Source organism: Lucilia sericata, unplaced genomic scaffold, assembly GCF_015586225.1.
Source record: "Lucilia sericata isolate MDLA Ls3-8-SP2 unplaced genomic scaffold, ASM1558622v1 Contig000576F_arrow, whole genome shotgun sequence".
Taxonomy (NCBI): Eukaryota; Metazoa; Arthropoda; class Insecta; order Diptera; family Calliphoridae; genus Lucilia; species Lucilia sericata.
In genome coordinates, this window is record NW_023994584.1 from 13,217 (window position 1) to 29,904 (window position 16,688).

General features: G+C 32.7%; 1 protein-coding gene across 19 annotated transcripts in view; it reads left to right on the top strand.

The window, feature by feature from the left end:
* Nucleotides 1–210: 210 nt before the first annotated feature.
* LOC119606396 (dentin sialophosphoprotein) overlaps nt 211–16,688 on the top strand; it is a 67,524-nt gene continuing 51,046 nt past the window's right edge. For 4 of the 19 annotated variants that reach the window (XM_037959861.1, XM_037959862.1, XM_037959863.1 and 1 more), the window contains exons 1-7: nt 241–322; nt 662–715; nt 2,829–3,943; nt 11,873–12,227; nt 12,373–12,642; nt 15,638–15,905; nt 16,004–16,674. In XM_037959861.1, coding sequence (XP_037815789.1) covers nt 2,915–3,943; nt 11,873–12,227; nt 12,373–12,642; nt 15,638–15,905; nt 16,004–16,674 — 2,593 coding nt within the window. In that variant the 5' untranslated portion in view covers nt 241–322; nt 662–715; nt 2,829–2,914. The other 15 variants (XM_037959857.1, XM_037959858.1, XM_037959859.1 and 12 more) reach the window with 9 other exon arrangements.

The following is a 16,688-nucleotide window of genomic DNA, read 5'->3' on the forward strand; positions in this document are numbered from 1 at the left end:
TATAACACATATAATAAATACATATATGTATTTTTATTTATCTAAGCAACTCTATTATAACTGTAGCTATATTATTAATATGTTGACCACTTAAATGTAACTGATATTAACTACAGTTTTTTTCTACTTCTTTTTCTTTACAGAATTTGGTCAATAAATTAAAAATCTCTCATTGGGAATAACAAGCCAAAATACTTTCCTCGTTTCAAATTTTACACATAAGCATGTGGGTAAAATTTAAAATTGAACAATTTCAAGTATTTGGCAAATAACAATAAACCAATACTTAATACAAACTGCAATATAAATATTATCTGTATGTGTATGTATATATGTATTTCTTATCAATTTACCACAACAAGTAACCGCCACACAAGCAAACAACAACTTGAAACTATAAAATACATCTACTGATACATATTTAGTTGCATGTATCGGTGTTTATTTTTTTATTTTTATTTTTATGTTGCAAAGGCGCCAATATTGAAATTCAAGACATTAAAATTGAATGCATATACAACAAATACAGAACAAGAAAATATTTAAACAATACTTGTACAATCTTAAAAGAAATAACATTTTCATTTTTACTTAGTTTGGATTTATATTTTTATTTAGTTTTTCGATATTTTGTTCATTTTGAGTTTTTTCTTCTTTTTAGCAGTTCAGCAAATACTCAACAAAAACGATTTCTATATTATTTGGCAGTTTATATGTATGTATGTTTGTTTGTGTTTTTCAAATGTATGTGATATCATCTTATGAAACAATTGTTTATTAGTCACTGAAACCTTTTAGTCTGAACCACACAAGAACTGTATCAGCAAAACAAAAACAATAAAATATTTTGCGAGCATCGATGCAGGCAGATAAGAGAATGTATTTCGAAGTACAGTGGTCTATAGTCTAGTCTATAGTCTAGTCTATAGTCTAGTCTATAGTCTAGTCTATAGTCTAGTCTATAGTCTAGTCTATAGTCTAGTCTATAGTCTAGTCTATAGTCTAGTCTATAGTCTAGTCTATAGTCTAGTCTATAGTCTAGTCTATAGTCTAGCCTATAGTCTAGTAGTCTATAGTCTAGTCTATAGTCTAGTCTATAGTCTAGTCTATAGTCTAGTCTATAGTCTAGTCTATAGTCTAGTCTATAGTCTAGTCTATAGTCTAGTCTATAGTCTAGTCTATAGTCTAGTCTATAGTCTAGTCTATAGTCTAGTCTATAGTCTAGTCTATAGTCTAGTCTATAGTCTAGTCTATAGTCTAGTCTATAGTCTAGTCTATAGTCTAGTCTATAGTCTAGTCTATAGTCTAGTCTATAGTCTAGTCTATAGTCTAGTCTATAGTCTAGTCTATAGTCTAGTCTATAGTCTAGTCTATAGTCTAGTCTATAGTCTAGTCTATAGTCTAGTCTATAGTCTAGTCTATAGTCTAGTCTATAGTCTAGTCTATAGTCTAGTCTATAGTCTAGTCTATAGTCTAGTCTATAGTCTAGTCTATAGTCTAGTCTATAGTCTAGTCTATAGTCTAGTCTATAGTCTAGTCTATAGTCTAGTCTATAGTCTAGTCTATAGTCTAGTCTATAGTCTAGTCTATAGTCTAGTCTATAGTCTAGTCTATAGTCTAGTCTATAGTCTAGTCTATAGTCTAGTCTATAGTCTAGTCTATAGTCTAGTCTATAGTCTAGTCTATAGTCTAGTCTATAGTCTAGTCTATAGTCTAGTCTATAGTCTAGTCTATAGTCTAGTCTATAGTCTAGTCTATAGTCTAGTCTATAGTCTAGTCTATAGTCTAGTCTATAGTCTAGTCTATAGACTAGACTATAGTCTAGTCTATAGTCTAGTCTATAGTCTAGTCTATAGTCTAGTCTATAGTCTAGTCTATAGTCTAGTCTATAGTCTAGTCTATAGTCTAGTCTATAGACTAGACTATAGTCTAGTCTATAGTCTAGTCTATAGACTAGACTATAGTCTAGTCTATAGTCTAGTCTATAGTCTAGTCTATAGTCTAGTCTATAGTCTAGTCTATAGTCTAGTCTATAGTCTAGTCTATAGTCTAGTCTATAGTCTAGTCTATAGTCTAGTCTATAGTCTAGTCTATAGTCTAGTCTATAGTCTAGTCTATAGTCTAGTCTATAGTCTAGTCTATAGTCTAGTCTATAGTCTAGTCTATAGTCTAGTCTATAGTCTAGTCTATAGTCTAGTCTATAGTCTAGTCTATAGTCTAGTCTATAGTCTAGTCTATAGTCTAGTCTATAGTCTAGTCTATAGTCTAGTCTATAGTCTAGTCTATAGTCTAGTCTATAGTCTAGTCTATAGTCTAGTCTATAGTCTAGTCTATAGTCTAGTCTATAGTCTAGTCTATAGTCTAGTCTATAGTCTAGTCTATAGTCTAGTCTATAGTCTAGTCTATAGTCTAGTCTATAGTCTAGTCTATAGTCTAGTCTATAGTCTAGTCTATAGTCTAGTCTATAGTCTAGTCTATAGTCTAGTCTATAGTCTAGTCTAGTCTATAGTCTAGTCTATAGTCTAGTCTATAGTCTAGTCTATAGTCTAGTCTATAGTCTAGTCTATAGTCTAGTCTATAGTCTAGTATATAATCTAGTCTATAGTTTAGACTATACTCTAGTCTATAGTCTAGTTTATAGTCCAGTCTTTAATCTAGTCTGTACCACTGTGCAACATTACGTTTAAACTCAAATCAGTTCATAAGCAAACAAGTGAATAAAAGTTGATTGCAATTTTGAGACAAAAACACCCATCCACACATACATGCATATGTACACACTCTTCAAAATTGTCTTTATATCTTTCAACTTACCTTTTAACTTTCAGGGCGACACCTTTAACATTATCATTAGTTTAGTCCGTATTGAAATAGAATAGTGGAGTTGAGCACATCATAATAAAGAGCAGAATCTATGGGCAAGTGTATATCGAAAAATCCTACAAGTTTAACGATTGCATTATCTGAAAAAGATTTGGCAACAGCCAGCCATATTTTAAGTAAATTCACTGAAAGTTCCGAGTATGTTGCACTTAAGGATGAGCATAGGAATCAATTATGCGAGTACTATGCTGTCAAGAGTACACCAAATGGTGGCGACATTGTTGTCATCAGTAGCACAAGTAGTAGTTGTAATGCTAGCCAAAAGACGGAGCAACCACAACAAGAACAGCAACAAAGGTGGCAGTATCAAGAGTTGCAGCAGCAGGAACAAAATTGTAAAGACGACTTTGCTCAAGAAGAAAACACTTGTTTACATTCATTGGACCATTGGACAGTTACAAAAAGTATACAAAAGCAGCAGATTGTTAACAATGATGACAAGAGCAATGATGCAGTTGATGATGTACACCACAACACAAACAACGGCAGCAAAAACAACAACAGCGAATGCAACAAAAAAGATAACAATGATTATGGTGACGTCGTTGAGTCTATGCTAGTTTATAAAAACGACCATGGTGATGACGATGAGTATGTCTCCGAGGATAATAATGATTATGATGATGAAGACAAATATATAACCATTATTAAATGTTCAACGTCTTGTAGTGATAATAATAACAACAGCAACAGCAATAATGATAATGGAGGTACTGTTCAAGAAAATATCATCTATGCTGATATAAATCTTGCCAATTGTAATAACATTTGTAATAATACCAACATTAGTTGCAATAATGCGAATAATATGGATAATAATTATTATGCTGAAATACCTCCCTACCTGGCACAACTGCTTTTATATCAACAACAACAACAAGAAGAGCAATTGCATCAGCCACCTGCTAGTCCAACACCTAAAACTGCTTCATTAATAGATTATTATCTGAATAAGAAAAAACTCAGTAATAAACAACATAAAGTTAAGAAAAAATCAAAGCAGTCATTAGCACCTGATGACGATGTGCCTATGGATACGTATGATGATTGTCATATTAAGGTAAGAGTTCTATGAAGAAAACTAAAATTTTTAAGAAATATATTGCTGTCATTACTAGATTTTTTTGATATTAGATATTTTTGATACTCTTACTATTTAAAAGCTATTATAAAGAAAGCAACAAAAACTTTCAATTTCTTGATAACCATTTTAATTACATAAAAGCAGTCAAATGGAGAATTACACAAGCCAAAATTTAAAGTGATTTTATATATTTTTAGGTGCTGAATCAGAATCTTATTTCTCTTCATCACCCACAATTTTCTCGGAATATGGTTTTGAATATTTAGTTCATACTTATTTATATGACGGATATTTCATACAATTTTAATTTTTTCGATATCATTATCGATATTTTATATAGTTTTCACAACTTTCATTTAAATCGGTTGAAAACGAAATAATATTTCAGTATGGATTTATGAAAATATTCTAATATTGCATAGACCGAGTTTGAATTTCACAGTTTATGGGTTAACATTATTTTTTTAATAAGACTTCAGGTGTATATGTACCCAGCAAAAACTAGGTAATAGCTTTCAATTGTAATTACTTACTTTTCAATAACTACTACAACTCGTCTGGATTACATAGAAGTAGTCTAATAAGGTCTTACTAATAATGTGTTTTTTAAATACTTTCTAATTTATTAGTTATCTTGCTAGAGAAAATATGGAAGCTGTATACCTTTTTTCATGAAATTTACAATGATTACTTCTTCTAATTACTTGTAATCGTTTGTGGTAAGTACTTCCCTCCAATGACATCACCGTGTTAAAATAATGACTTAAAATGCTATTGTGTAACTAAATTTTATCATTTTAACCCCTTACATGGTAATTAAAGTTTTTACTGGGTATGTATACTACTGTAATTATCTCTAATTTTATATTCTGAAAAGATTTTCGCACAAAAAAAGGAATTAAGGCAAATTTTCATAAATATCACCAAAAAATCCTCAAAATAATGCTAATCTGTGTGAGACCTTGAATTAATTTCTTTACTATTTTATTCTCTGCTTCATTGTGCATAAGTCGCAAGGAGATTTGTCAAAATTTTAAAATTTACTTAACGAAATTGTTAAAAGTTTTAAACTGGAGTTTTATAACTGCCTTCTGAAGGGTTTTTCATTTATGATTATACCCTAAATACGGTTACCGCATCTTAATGTAGATAAAAACTCACATTCAAGTTAATAGGAATATATTTAATATAATGAAATAGTTTTATTGGAATATTTCCCAAAATGGGTTCAATTTTTTGAAGTATTTCTCATTTTAGTATTTTGTGACACTAAATGATTTGAGGAATTTGTAATAACTTTTAAAATTTTGACCAATTTTTGTGCTTTATATCTTATTGGCACGATGTATATATATTTCAATTATTTGCTGTTAAGATTAAAAAATATAAATTAAGTAGTAAAATTTTTTCAAAAAAAAAAAAACATTTTCCGCTTCAGAGCCGTGGCTCCACTAGTAAAAGTCGTCCTATATTCCGAAATTTTTCCAGAATGCACTTTTATAGTTAGTTAGTTTGAAAGGAGGATGCACATATATACATCAAATCAGAAGAAATACACCTAGACCTCTATCGGGCCTGTTGTGCGCTCCTTAACCAGTGCCTCAGGTGGGAATCGAACCTACCACCTCCGGTCTACCAGACTAGAACACAAACCACTTATCTACCAAAACTTTTATAACTTAGAGTTTAAGTCTAGAGGTAAAGATTAATATTCGTAACTTCTGTAAAATTGAAGAATTGAATATTTGAGACACAAGTATATAGGGGGACTAAATTTTCAAAATATGGAAAATTTATCGGTGATAGGGCTTTTTATAGTCATTTTCGAGATCAGCACACCAAACAATATATTTGTGAAAATTATTTAAAAAGCTTTATAATCTATGGCCTGTGTTATTATTACATGCGGCATCGGTTAACGTTATCCGATCACCCTAATTATTTGCCTGACATATACCCCAAAGAACAATTCTGACACTACATAACATAATAGAAAAACTTTAAATCAAAGACGAATCGAGAGATCTAAGTAAAATGGGTATCCCAGTGTTTTCACAGCGGGACAAAAATATAATATTAATATTCGGTCATACTATAGCTTCTCTGAGATGCCGCCCCCCGGGCATGTTTCCTTGATGATAGATCCCATCTTGGTGCTACCAATACCTCAAGTCGGCCGGAACTATAAATTGGTGTTTACAATTTACTGCCTGGCTTAGTCCTTGCATAAATTGGAAAAAGGTCTAACCATAGAACCACATAATCTAGTACTACGGGTGGCCAGTTGCCTGCAGGACTATGTACTGGCTGGTCAGTTGGTTGAGGTTCCTTCGGGATCAACGTAGTGGCCCGTTTACCTAGAATAAATAAAAAAAAAACGGGTTACGTCTCTAGGAGCTGTAGCCAAAGGCCATCCCATCTGCGTGGTTGTAAACGGAAGTGATGTTTTATATCTCGGAAGTTAAGCAACGGGGCAGCAATGGTCAGAGATTAGATAGCTCAAATACTCGAGCAAAGTGCTTGAACATGGACCGGCTTTATCCATTTCTTCATTGAAGATTGAGGGGGCGGTGGTGAGTCGCAACAAAGCTTACCCAGTGGTTGAGAAGAAAGTGGTAGAACGCCTGCTAACCAGGATCTTTAAAGCAGCATAACTATCAGTTATTCGATTATAACTTTTACTTATATATTTGACCTTCACATATTCATTGCCGGATTAATCACTAATATTTCACCTTCAAGAATATTAAACGGAAAATATTAAAAGTTCCATTTGCATTGCTTGACCAGAAGAACCACTAATAGACACTTAATTAAGCAAATCTAACAACGCTATTATTGTCATAGCTCAGTTAATAAGATGAGCTGAGGGCCTTAAGTCATCGCCTGTAAAGGATGGCATTTTTGTACACTAATAAAATCTTAAATATATTACAGGCAAACAAATTAAAGTTTCGAAAGCTTCTTTGGCTTTATAAAGCTTGAGGTGTATATTTTTTAATACATATTTTTGTTAAAAAGCTTTACAAGTCCTTAAATACATTATCGAAAGCTAAACCAGTAGTTTTATCGAAAGGATAAATTTCTAGTAAAAACTCTAAACAAAAACATTTTCCTGACAAAAATTTTTCAATAACAAAGTCTTGACATCAACCCCTATTTACTACCAAACTGAAGTCCACAGATGTCGCCCTTAATACCAGACTTTATGAAAAAGCAACCACCAAAATTTAATGTCAACTTTTATTTTTAATTTGAGATTTTTCTTGATATTGCGCATGTTTTGTGGAAAATCATGCAGTCCACACAGGCAGACATTGCAGTACTAAGAAAATCCCAGAATTTCCAGTGTCACAAACATTTTATATACAGAAGAATTAAAACGTTACGGTCGCTGTAAAAAAAGTAAAATTAAGAAAATATAAGTAAAATTGTGAAAAATATATGTGAAAATCTGTGGCAAGAAAATTTAAGAAGAAAAAATGTTTTAGTAGTATTGTTAAAAATTAACTAAGAAATCATAAAGAAAATTGCTAAAGATTTTTAATTATATGCAAAAAAATAATACGCAAAAGTTATTACAAGTCAAGGACTTTTTTGTTAAGTTTTATTAAGCTGGAAAAAATTAAAAAAAGTGAAATGTTTTATTAAACAAAAAGCTCAATTGTTTTAGTTTTTAAATGGAAAAAAATTTTAAAATTTTGTTAACCAAATTACTATTGTAAAGCTCTTTAAAAGAAATAAAAACTAAGAAAGAAAAATTTGTAATAGTGAAAAACGGCTGCAAGGTTGAAAATTCAATATATCAAGGCCCGCCTACACAGGGGGCTACAAGAGAAATATCTACCTACAAGATGGATGAATGTGAAAACCTCGTCATCGATCTAGAAGAATACGAGGCGCTTGATATTAAGCAGCAGCATTTATTAAATGATAACGACGTTGAAATTCTTGAATTAACAGCATCACTTGACACAGAAGAAGACGAAATGGTAAATTTATTTTTTTCTACTTTGATTAATAATTCACATTCACAATTCTAGTCTTATCCGGCTTAAAGGCATTTTTTTCACAAAAAAAAAGAAACGTAAAAGAATATAAAAGAACAAATAAAAATGGAAATAATACTTATAGTACATAGTACTTGTGATTATTTGCATGTTATAGTATACACACATCTCGTGAAGAGTTTACAATCCACATTGAGAAACCTCTTCTGGCTGCTACATTGTTTCGGGTTTTTTTCTTTTGTGGATTATGTCAAGTGCAATATTTTGTAACAAGAAATTATCCCTTAAAGTCCTATTCCAGTACCTGAAGACAAGTTGTGTTCTTGTTTCAGTTTCAGTGTTTGTTTTTGTTTTTGTTATTTTTGTTTTTATTTTCATTTTTATGCCGCTGGAGTATGAATGTGTTCCACCATATGTTTTTTTCCGAAACGTAAACGTGGGCTCGATGATTAGTCATCATTTGTTTTGCAGGATTTGACGTGTGACGCCACACTGACGATTTGTTGCAAATAAAACTCTAAGTTTAGTAACTTGTTTAGCTTTTTTTTATTACATAGTTCTTTTGATTTCGATATAATAACTATTGTATAATAACACCAAACCAAAAAAAGAACTTAAATTACATATGTACTATAAAACTATTACGTATATTATGCGATAACTTGGCAAATACGAAACTTTATATTGATTTCTCCAAACACATACAATTCTATTTATATATACAATTATTGTCCATTGACTATGGTTGACTGATTTTGTGAATGAATTCTTTTTAAATTTCTGTCAACGGTAATATATATTTAAGCCTCTTGTGAGAATGTTAAAACCGCTGGGGTCATTGCAAATGCAACAATATTTTTGCACTTTAGCAGGCTAAGTTGAAGGTTGTCATGTCATTTATAATATTTTGTGAAAATTTTGGCAGTATAACTATTATAGTTTTATTTTTCTTAATGTTCTTTTTTTAAGTGTTTACATACTATTTTAAAATACATAGAATATTTATGTATTTTCCGGAAAGATCAAAAACATTAAATAAATAATACATTTATTGAACCTTAGTTTTAAAAGATTTTGATTATACCCTACAGGACTATAGTGGGGTGTGTATATAATTAACTAAACTATTGATTCTAATGCTACTATTGATCAATTTCTATGTCAATTAAGTCATGATCGTCCGTCTGGAATTTGACGCTTTTTTTTACCTAAAAACAAGGCATATTGAAAATGGTTAAAACAGGTCTTCGGACTTGTTATTTTAAAAGTTACGACACTATCTATCGGACAAATTTTAAACTTCACAGGTACACTTCTTACGACTCCTGAAACATCCATATATTTGAAAATTCGTGCTATTAAAATAAATAAAGTTGTATACTCATTGCTGGTGTAGGGTATCATATGGTCGGCTATGTCCAACTATACTTTCTTATTTCATTAGTAAATTGATTGAGAAGGCTTTGAGTAATAAATTATTTTAATGATAGGGTACAAAGATAACGAATGTCGAAATGCTATACGTGAACACCAGCCTTATTTCACGGTGGCCTTTTTCAACCACTGGGTGAGCTTATGTGACGATTCACCACTGCCTCATTGTGCTTCTTACACACAGGTGGCAATTTACGTAAATGGAAGTTCCGGTCCAGTATACGTGCACTTTGCTCAAGTACATGAGCTATCTAATCTCTGACCATTGCTGCCCCGTAGCATAACTTCCGAGATGCAAAAACATCACTTCCGTTTACTACCACGCAGATGGGATGGCCTGTGTTGAGTCGGCAAGAGCAGCTAGAGACGTAACCGGTAGACCGAAGTACAAAGCCATCAAATAAGTAAGCTCAGACTTTGTTCTAACTCACACTGACACACTGTGGTAATTCTGGTATGAACAGAGTTTTCTCTGAACATACCTGGACATGGAAGGAAAATTCAATGGTATCACTTGTATAAGATAGCTTTCATCCGTCACCATTCAACCCAGCACACTTCCCATTTATCTGACACACTCATAAGAGAACAACATACTACACACTTATTCTAGGTATACGGACGGATAAGTTTCGTATAACCCTACATTCATCCTGTAATATATACAATTAACACCAACTCATTTCCAACGCTTAGTCCCCCAGTCACTTCTCTGTGAGGTATTTGCTGTCAATAGGCAACAGCACCGAACTTATCCTGAAATATTGATTTCACAGTACATCAGTCTTTTGAAAGCAACTCATTCTTCCTGCGAATTAAGGTTTAAACTACAGCCACTACGTGGATCCCGAATGAACCTCAACCAGCTAAGCAGACAGGTCAACTCCTGCGGGTAACTGACTACCCATAGTACCAGATTATATAGTTCTCTGGTTAAACCCCATGTCAAATCATTCCAAAGACTAGCCGAGGAGTGAAGTCACATCACCATTTTATAGTCCCGGCAGACTAGAGGTACTGGTAGCACCTCTTTACCATAGGGATTATAACACACCAAGATGATGATCTTTTATCAAGGAAACATGCCCCGGGGGGAGGGAGAGTTGTACAAAGATTACATTGCTGACTAAGAAAGATTTGTATCCGAATCTATCTCAGTAGATTCTAAAACGATTTAGCCATGTCCTTCCGTCTGTCTGTCGAAAACATGACAGACCGACAGACAAGCTCGAGAATTGAAATTTTGCCAAAATGTTTTTTGTTTGTTTGCATTTGTTTTATTGAATTATCGGTCCACGATTTAACAAAAACTTTTTTTAACACTTTATGTAGATCGGCACCTAATGTCCCCCATGTAAAGTCCCTTCAGAAAATTACTTAAACACTCCAATTTGCTAAAAAAAATCCAATATAGCAACAAAATTCGAGGATAATTGACCCTCTAATCCATATAAGGTCCTTCATTGAAAATGTTCATAACTCTCATAACTACATTGTCACTTATAACGCCAAATATTTTCAAAATTTTATGAGGATCGGTCCATAATTGTTCCTACCCCCCATGTAAAGTTCCCCTCAATGCCGTTAGATTTATAGAAAGTAAAATCACTCTGTCAATTTTTATTATCATCGGTCTATAGTTGACCCTACTACCAATATATAACTATAAGGTTCATTACTTGCATCAAAATGTAAAAAAAAAACGAAATTCATCATAAAACGGATTTATAACAACTATAAAATCTCTCTGACAAATATAATGAGGATCGGTTCATAATTGACCCTACTTTCAATATAAGTTCCTCCTCCGAAATGTAATTTTTTTATGAAAATCTGGTATTTCGAAAAAGGCCTTATATGGGCCCTATACGATGGTAAAATATGGGGAACTCATAAAATTTGGAGAAAAAAATTTATATTTATACAATAGTTTTTGATGTCGAATTTTTATCGTGATTCTAATGCTCACAGGCCTTCAAATGATTTCTTAAAGGGACTATGAATGGGTACTGGTTTACTGGTTTAAAATTATACAATAATAAATTTTTTAAAGTTAAATAACCATTTTTTTTACCAAAAATTGTATGGGGATCGGTCCATAATTGTCCCCACATCCCATAAAACTCCTATTAAGGGGGTTTGATGATTTCATTCTTAAATTAAATGAACGATATTCTTAAAACCAAGGAAATAACATTTAAACGTATTATAGATAGAATGACAAAATCTATATTTCCTATAAGTTTTGTTGAAAACATAAAAGTAATATATTTAATTTCTAGATATGAAATAAAATAAGAAATAATGTTTGTATAAGTACATTTGCGAACAACTTTAATTACACAATTTCTAACATGCGTGGCATAAGTTAATGCAGATAAAATCTTGCGTTCTCAAACAAACTACTTTATTTAGACATTAAATAACATTTATTTAATTTATCTTTTTAATTTTATTTTAGGGTCAAGCCGAAAGTAAAAAGAACTCAAAGAAACAGCACAATGCAGGTGAAATCCAAACGAAGGGGACAGCGATGTCTTTCGGCTTTCGCAAAAACCTAAATACAACACCAAAAAAACTAAAGAAACTAATAAAGGGAGAGAACAGCAAACATTCCAAGAAACAGGATAAATATAATGCCAACGATAGTGATAATACGGAAAAAACTAACGGTAGTAGTGGTGGTGGTGGCAAGATTGCTGGCGATGGACTAAATACGGGGGATGGTAATAGTTATAGAACAGATACTGTGATAGATACAAACAATAAAATTTGCACAGACAAACTAGTCACTAGGGATGATAATGGAAATGCAGGTGAGTGTAAATGACCTAATGGGGTTTCTTTGTTATGACGTTATTTAGTTAGTTTTTTTTGTGGTGTTTGGTTTATTTATTTTCTATACCTTTTTTCCTGTAGTTTTGTTAATTTAATAACTTGTATTATTATTTATTTAACTAGATTTGCTGAACAATGTGTATTTTGAAAAAATGGGAGCAGCAGCCGCTGCGACTATACAAACAAATCAGAATACAAGTGTTGGCGCTGGTGGTGGTGCTGTTGCTAATGTTAAATTGCCGGGCGCTGGAAGTCGTTTTGGTTTCCGTGGCACATATAGGCCCTCGTCTACGGACATAACATCACGCCAACAGAGAGAATCCCATGATAATATTGAAAATAATAATTACAACGCTAATGGAAATAATACTAAAGGTGTGCTGGTTAGCAATTGTAAGTTTGAAAATATATGTTCATTTAATAAGTATTTAGCAGTATCCATAATGTGTAGGTATTGGAAATATATCGGTTTAAAAATATGCACCATTAGAGGACGAGCTGCCTATTGATTGGTATTATTTTTAACAATAGATTTAATTATGTTTTTAATAGATAGTTATTTAATTAAAAAATATTTAATTAAATTAAAATTATATTTAGTTTAATAGGAAAGATATAATTAAATTAGTTTTGAATGATGACAAATGAACGGATTTTCTAATTATATTCAAGAACTCTTTTGTTTATAAAATTAAAAAATAATATAATAATGTTCAAGCCACCGTAATATGTCCTTTTAGTCCCACCCAATATAGAGCAATACCATTCAGCTAGCCCCCATATAACCGTACGCCCAAATTTTATTTTGGAGCTCATAATTATGTATGTTACATGTGCTAGAATCTCTACAACTTAAATCTATCTGATTTTCGTTATGATCGACCTCATTTGACTGCAGTACCTATACAAATGCCATTTGTTAAATTGACTGTTTTATTTGTTTGTTTGTGGGTTTGTTTGAAGTCTGTAAGGAACTATAGGCTACTTTTTACTTCGAAATTTCAAGTGAGCGAGGTTTCACGCCCACATGCATAATAATAATTAAAAGTTGCATATCTCAGAAACTGCAACAGTTGGAGTCCTCAAATTTTATATGGACAACTTTGACATACATATTCACAAATCGGTCGGCTAGCTATAGTGGGCGTTACACCTCCCATATAACAAAGTCTTAAATTAGTGTATCTGAAAAAATATTACAGTTATAGTCCTTAAATTTATAGGAGCTACTTTAGTATCAACATGAGTATTTAGGACAAAAAATGGACGGACTAGCAATAGGAGGCGAGGCACCTCCCATATGAATTAAATACAAAAATTCGTTTATCCAGGATACTATCATATTTTATAGGGACAACTTTGACATACATATGAACAAATCGGTCGGATAGCTATAGTGGGCGAGGTGACAAGACCACATACAAAATAAGTATTAAAAGTTACATATCTCAGAAACTGCAACAGTTAGAGTCCTCAAATTTTGAAATGACATTCATATGAACAAATCGGCCGACTAGCTATAGTGGGCGTTACACTTCCCATATAACAAAATCTTAAATTAGTATATCTGAGAAAATATAACAGTTATAGTCATAACATTAGTTGGAGCTACTTTAGAATCAACATGAATATTTAGGACAAAAAAATGGACAGACTAGCAATAAGAGGGGAGAAACTCACATATGAATTAAATACAAAAATTCGTTTATCCAGGAAACTATTAGGCCTAGAATCTTCAAATTTTTCATGATGAACTTTAACATCCATATGGACATGTGAGGGAAAAAAATGGGCAAAAATTCAAATATCTGAAAAACTATTAATTCTAAAATCCTCATTTTTTTCAAATTTAGCAAGAAAAGCTTTTGGGGGAAAATATTTATATATAATTTTGTAGGGTTCGTTCATATATTTTAACTTGGTAATTTAACTATACGAATATAAGCCGAGATATATTGAAAGACGATTTGTATTAAAAAGTTAATTATTAATGTTCAAATGATTTTATGAATGGGCCATAGCTTTCCGATAGTTACGCAAATTTTGACTACGGTTCTGCATAAGTATTTCAGGTTAGTTTCGGTAGGATATTTGTGTGTGGCCTATGTCAAAACATGGACGATTTGAACCAAAATCAATACAGGATTTTATTGGGTCTAATATTATACAAACTATCAAACTAAATTTCGATTCGTAGTGCAATTACGTGGACAGTTCGGTAAGCGAGGGGTCTTAGCCAGTCGACACAGAAAATACAATTATAACAAGTAAGAGTGTTATATTCGGCTATGCCGAATCTTATATAACCACCATCAAACCTCGTTTGACTCGAATGAAACTTACTTATGTCGAATTTCATCTATATACTCGTATTTTTAGACCAGTTATAAGCGTTAAAGTAATTTTCTGAAGGGTCGATCCTCATAAAATTTGGTAGACAGAATTTGGTTCGTATTAAATTTATTTGTGTCGAATTTCATCGCTACACTCGTATTTTTAAGCCATTAATGAGCGTTGCAGTCATTTTCTGAAGGGTATCTTATATGGGGGGTAGTGTCAATCATGGACCGATCCTCATAAAAATTTTTAGATAGATTTAGACTCTTATGAAACTTACTTATGTCGAATTTCATCTATATACTAGTATTTTTAAGACAGTAATGAGCGTTAAAGTCATTTTCTGAAGGGGACCTTATATGGGGGGTAGGGTCAATTATGGACCGATCATAAAATTTTGCATAGTGATTTTGGATCACAAGAAACTTAATTATGTCGAATTTCATCGCTATATTCGTATTTTTAAACAAGTTATGGCTGTTAAAGCTGCTTTTCGAGGGGCCACTTGTATGGGGGCTATCCAAAAACGTGGACCGATATTTCCCATTTTCAATACCAAACAAACCTTACCTATAAGAAATATTTATGTGAAATTTCAACCCTTTCAACAGACAGACAGACGGAAGGACGGATGGACGGACGGACAGACGGACATACATGGCTAGATCGTCTTAAAATTTAATGAGGACCCAGAATATATATACTTTTGTGGGTCTATGACCAATATTTCGATGTGTTACAAACGGAATGACAAAATCAATATACCCCCCATCTTTTTTGATGGTGGGTATAAAAAGTAATGTATAATACCCAATATAGTGGTATAGGGTATATAAAACAAAGATATATAATGACAATGTACTTGCAGACGTTATTAGTTTCATTATTTCCACTACTAGTTATATATATGTATAGTAAAAATTCTGGTTTCTATAGTTATTACTCATAGTCGACCTTTAATATTTACTATTTCACCTGATATTAAAACATACACCCTATCGTACACAATTTAATTATTAATATACACATTACTTATCTTTTCAATTTTAAGTGAAACGTCGTTCAAAGAGTGCACATGCTGGCAGAACAACATCGTCTTCAAATGAAAGCGATACCGAAACAGGCGCAGCACCCAGAAATACTCAAACAAAAACGATAACATTCAATTTAAAACAAAATAGCACTATAGAGTATGATAGACGTCAGTTCTTTGAGCAGCCGGCACTAAATACACAAACAACAACAACAAGTGGCAACATGAATTATCGTGCCAGCCACCATAATATGGCAACAGGCCTACTACACCACAATAATGTCATGTAAGTACTTACTTTTCTTTAAAAATAGACATACATTTACAATCTTAAACACTTAAAATTCAATTATAAATATTTCTCCCCTTTCCTTTTGTATGCAGAGTACGTCCAACACCCAGAGTAGCTGCAACAGCAATGGCAACAGCATATTCAAAATTCACTTTACAAACTGTTAGCTTGCCAAAGCCTGAATTTGCTGTGGCCATTAGTATTAATGCTACCACACCTACAACACCAGCCAACAATTCGTATGTTGCAACGCAGGCATTGGGTGCGGGTACGCGTACAAGAGAACATTCATCTGGTCGTCATCCAGTAATGGTGGGACAGTCATCTGTGCAGGGAGCTCAGCGTATGGATGCCAAACAGGCCAAACATATGACAAATAGCACAAGACGTACATTTAGTGGCAGTCGAGAGATTTCAGCAGATTCAGGCATAGCCAGCATAGATATGGCATTGGATAGTTCCACATCTAGTGGGGCGGGATCAGTGAAACGTACATCTTCACCTAAACGTAGTCGCAGTCGTCCCCGTAATTTACAAATGGTGATGAATGGTCGCGGTAGATTTGAGGTGAAGGATTTAGATGATTCACTATCCAGTGAAAGTAGTTCGATTGTGGAGCCTTTAGCTTTACCTAAATTACCGGCTGAAAATCAAACGGTACCCTTACCCTTAAGTGGTTTAATACGCTCCAATACGGTTTTAAGTAGAGAATCATATGAGCTAAGGAACTCAGTTGCCAAACATAAGGAAAATTCCGCAGAAGGTGGGTTTACAGAA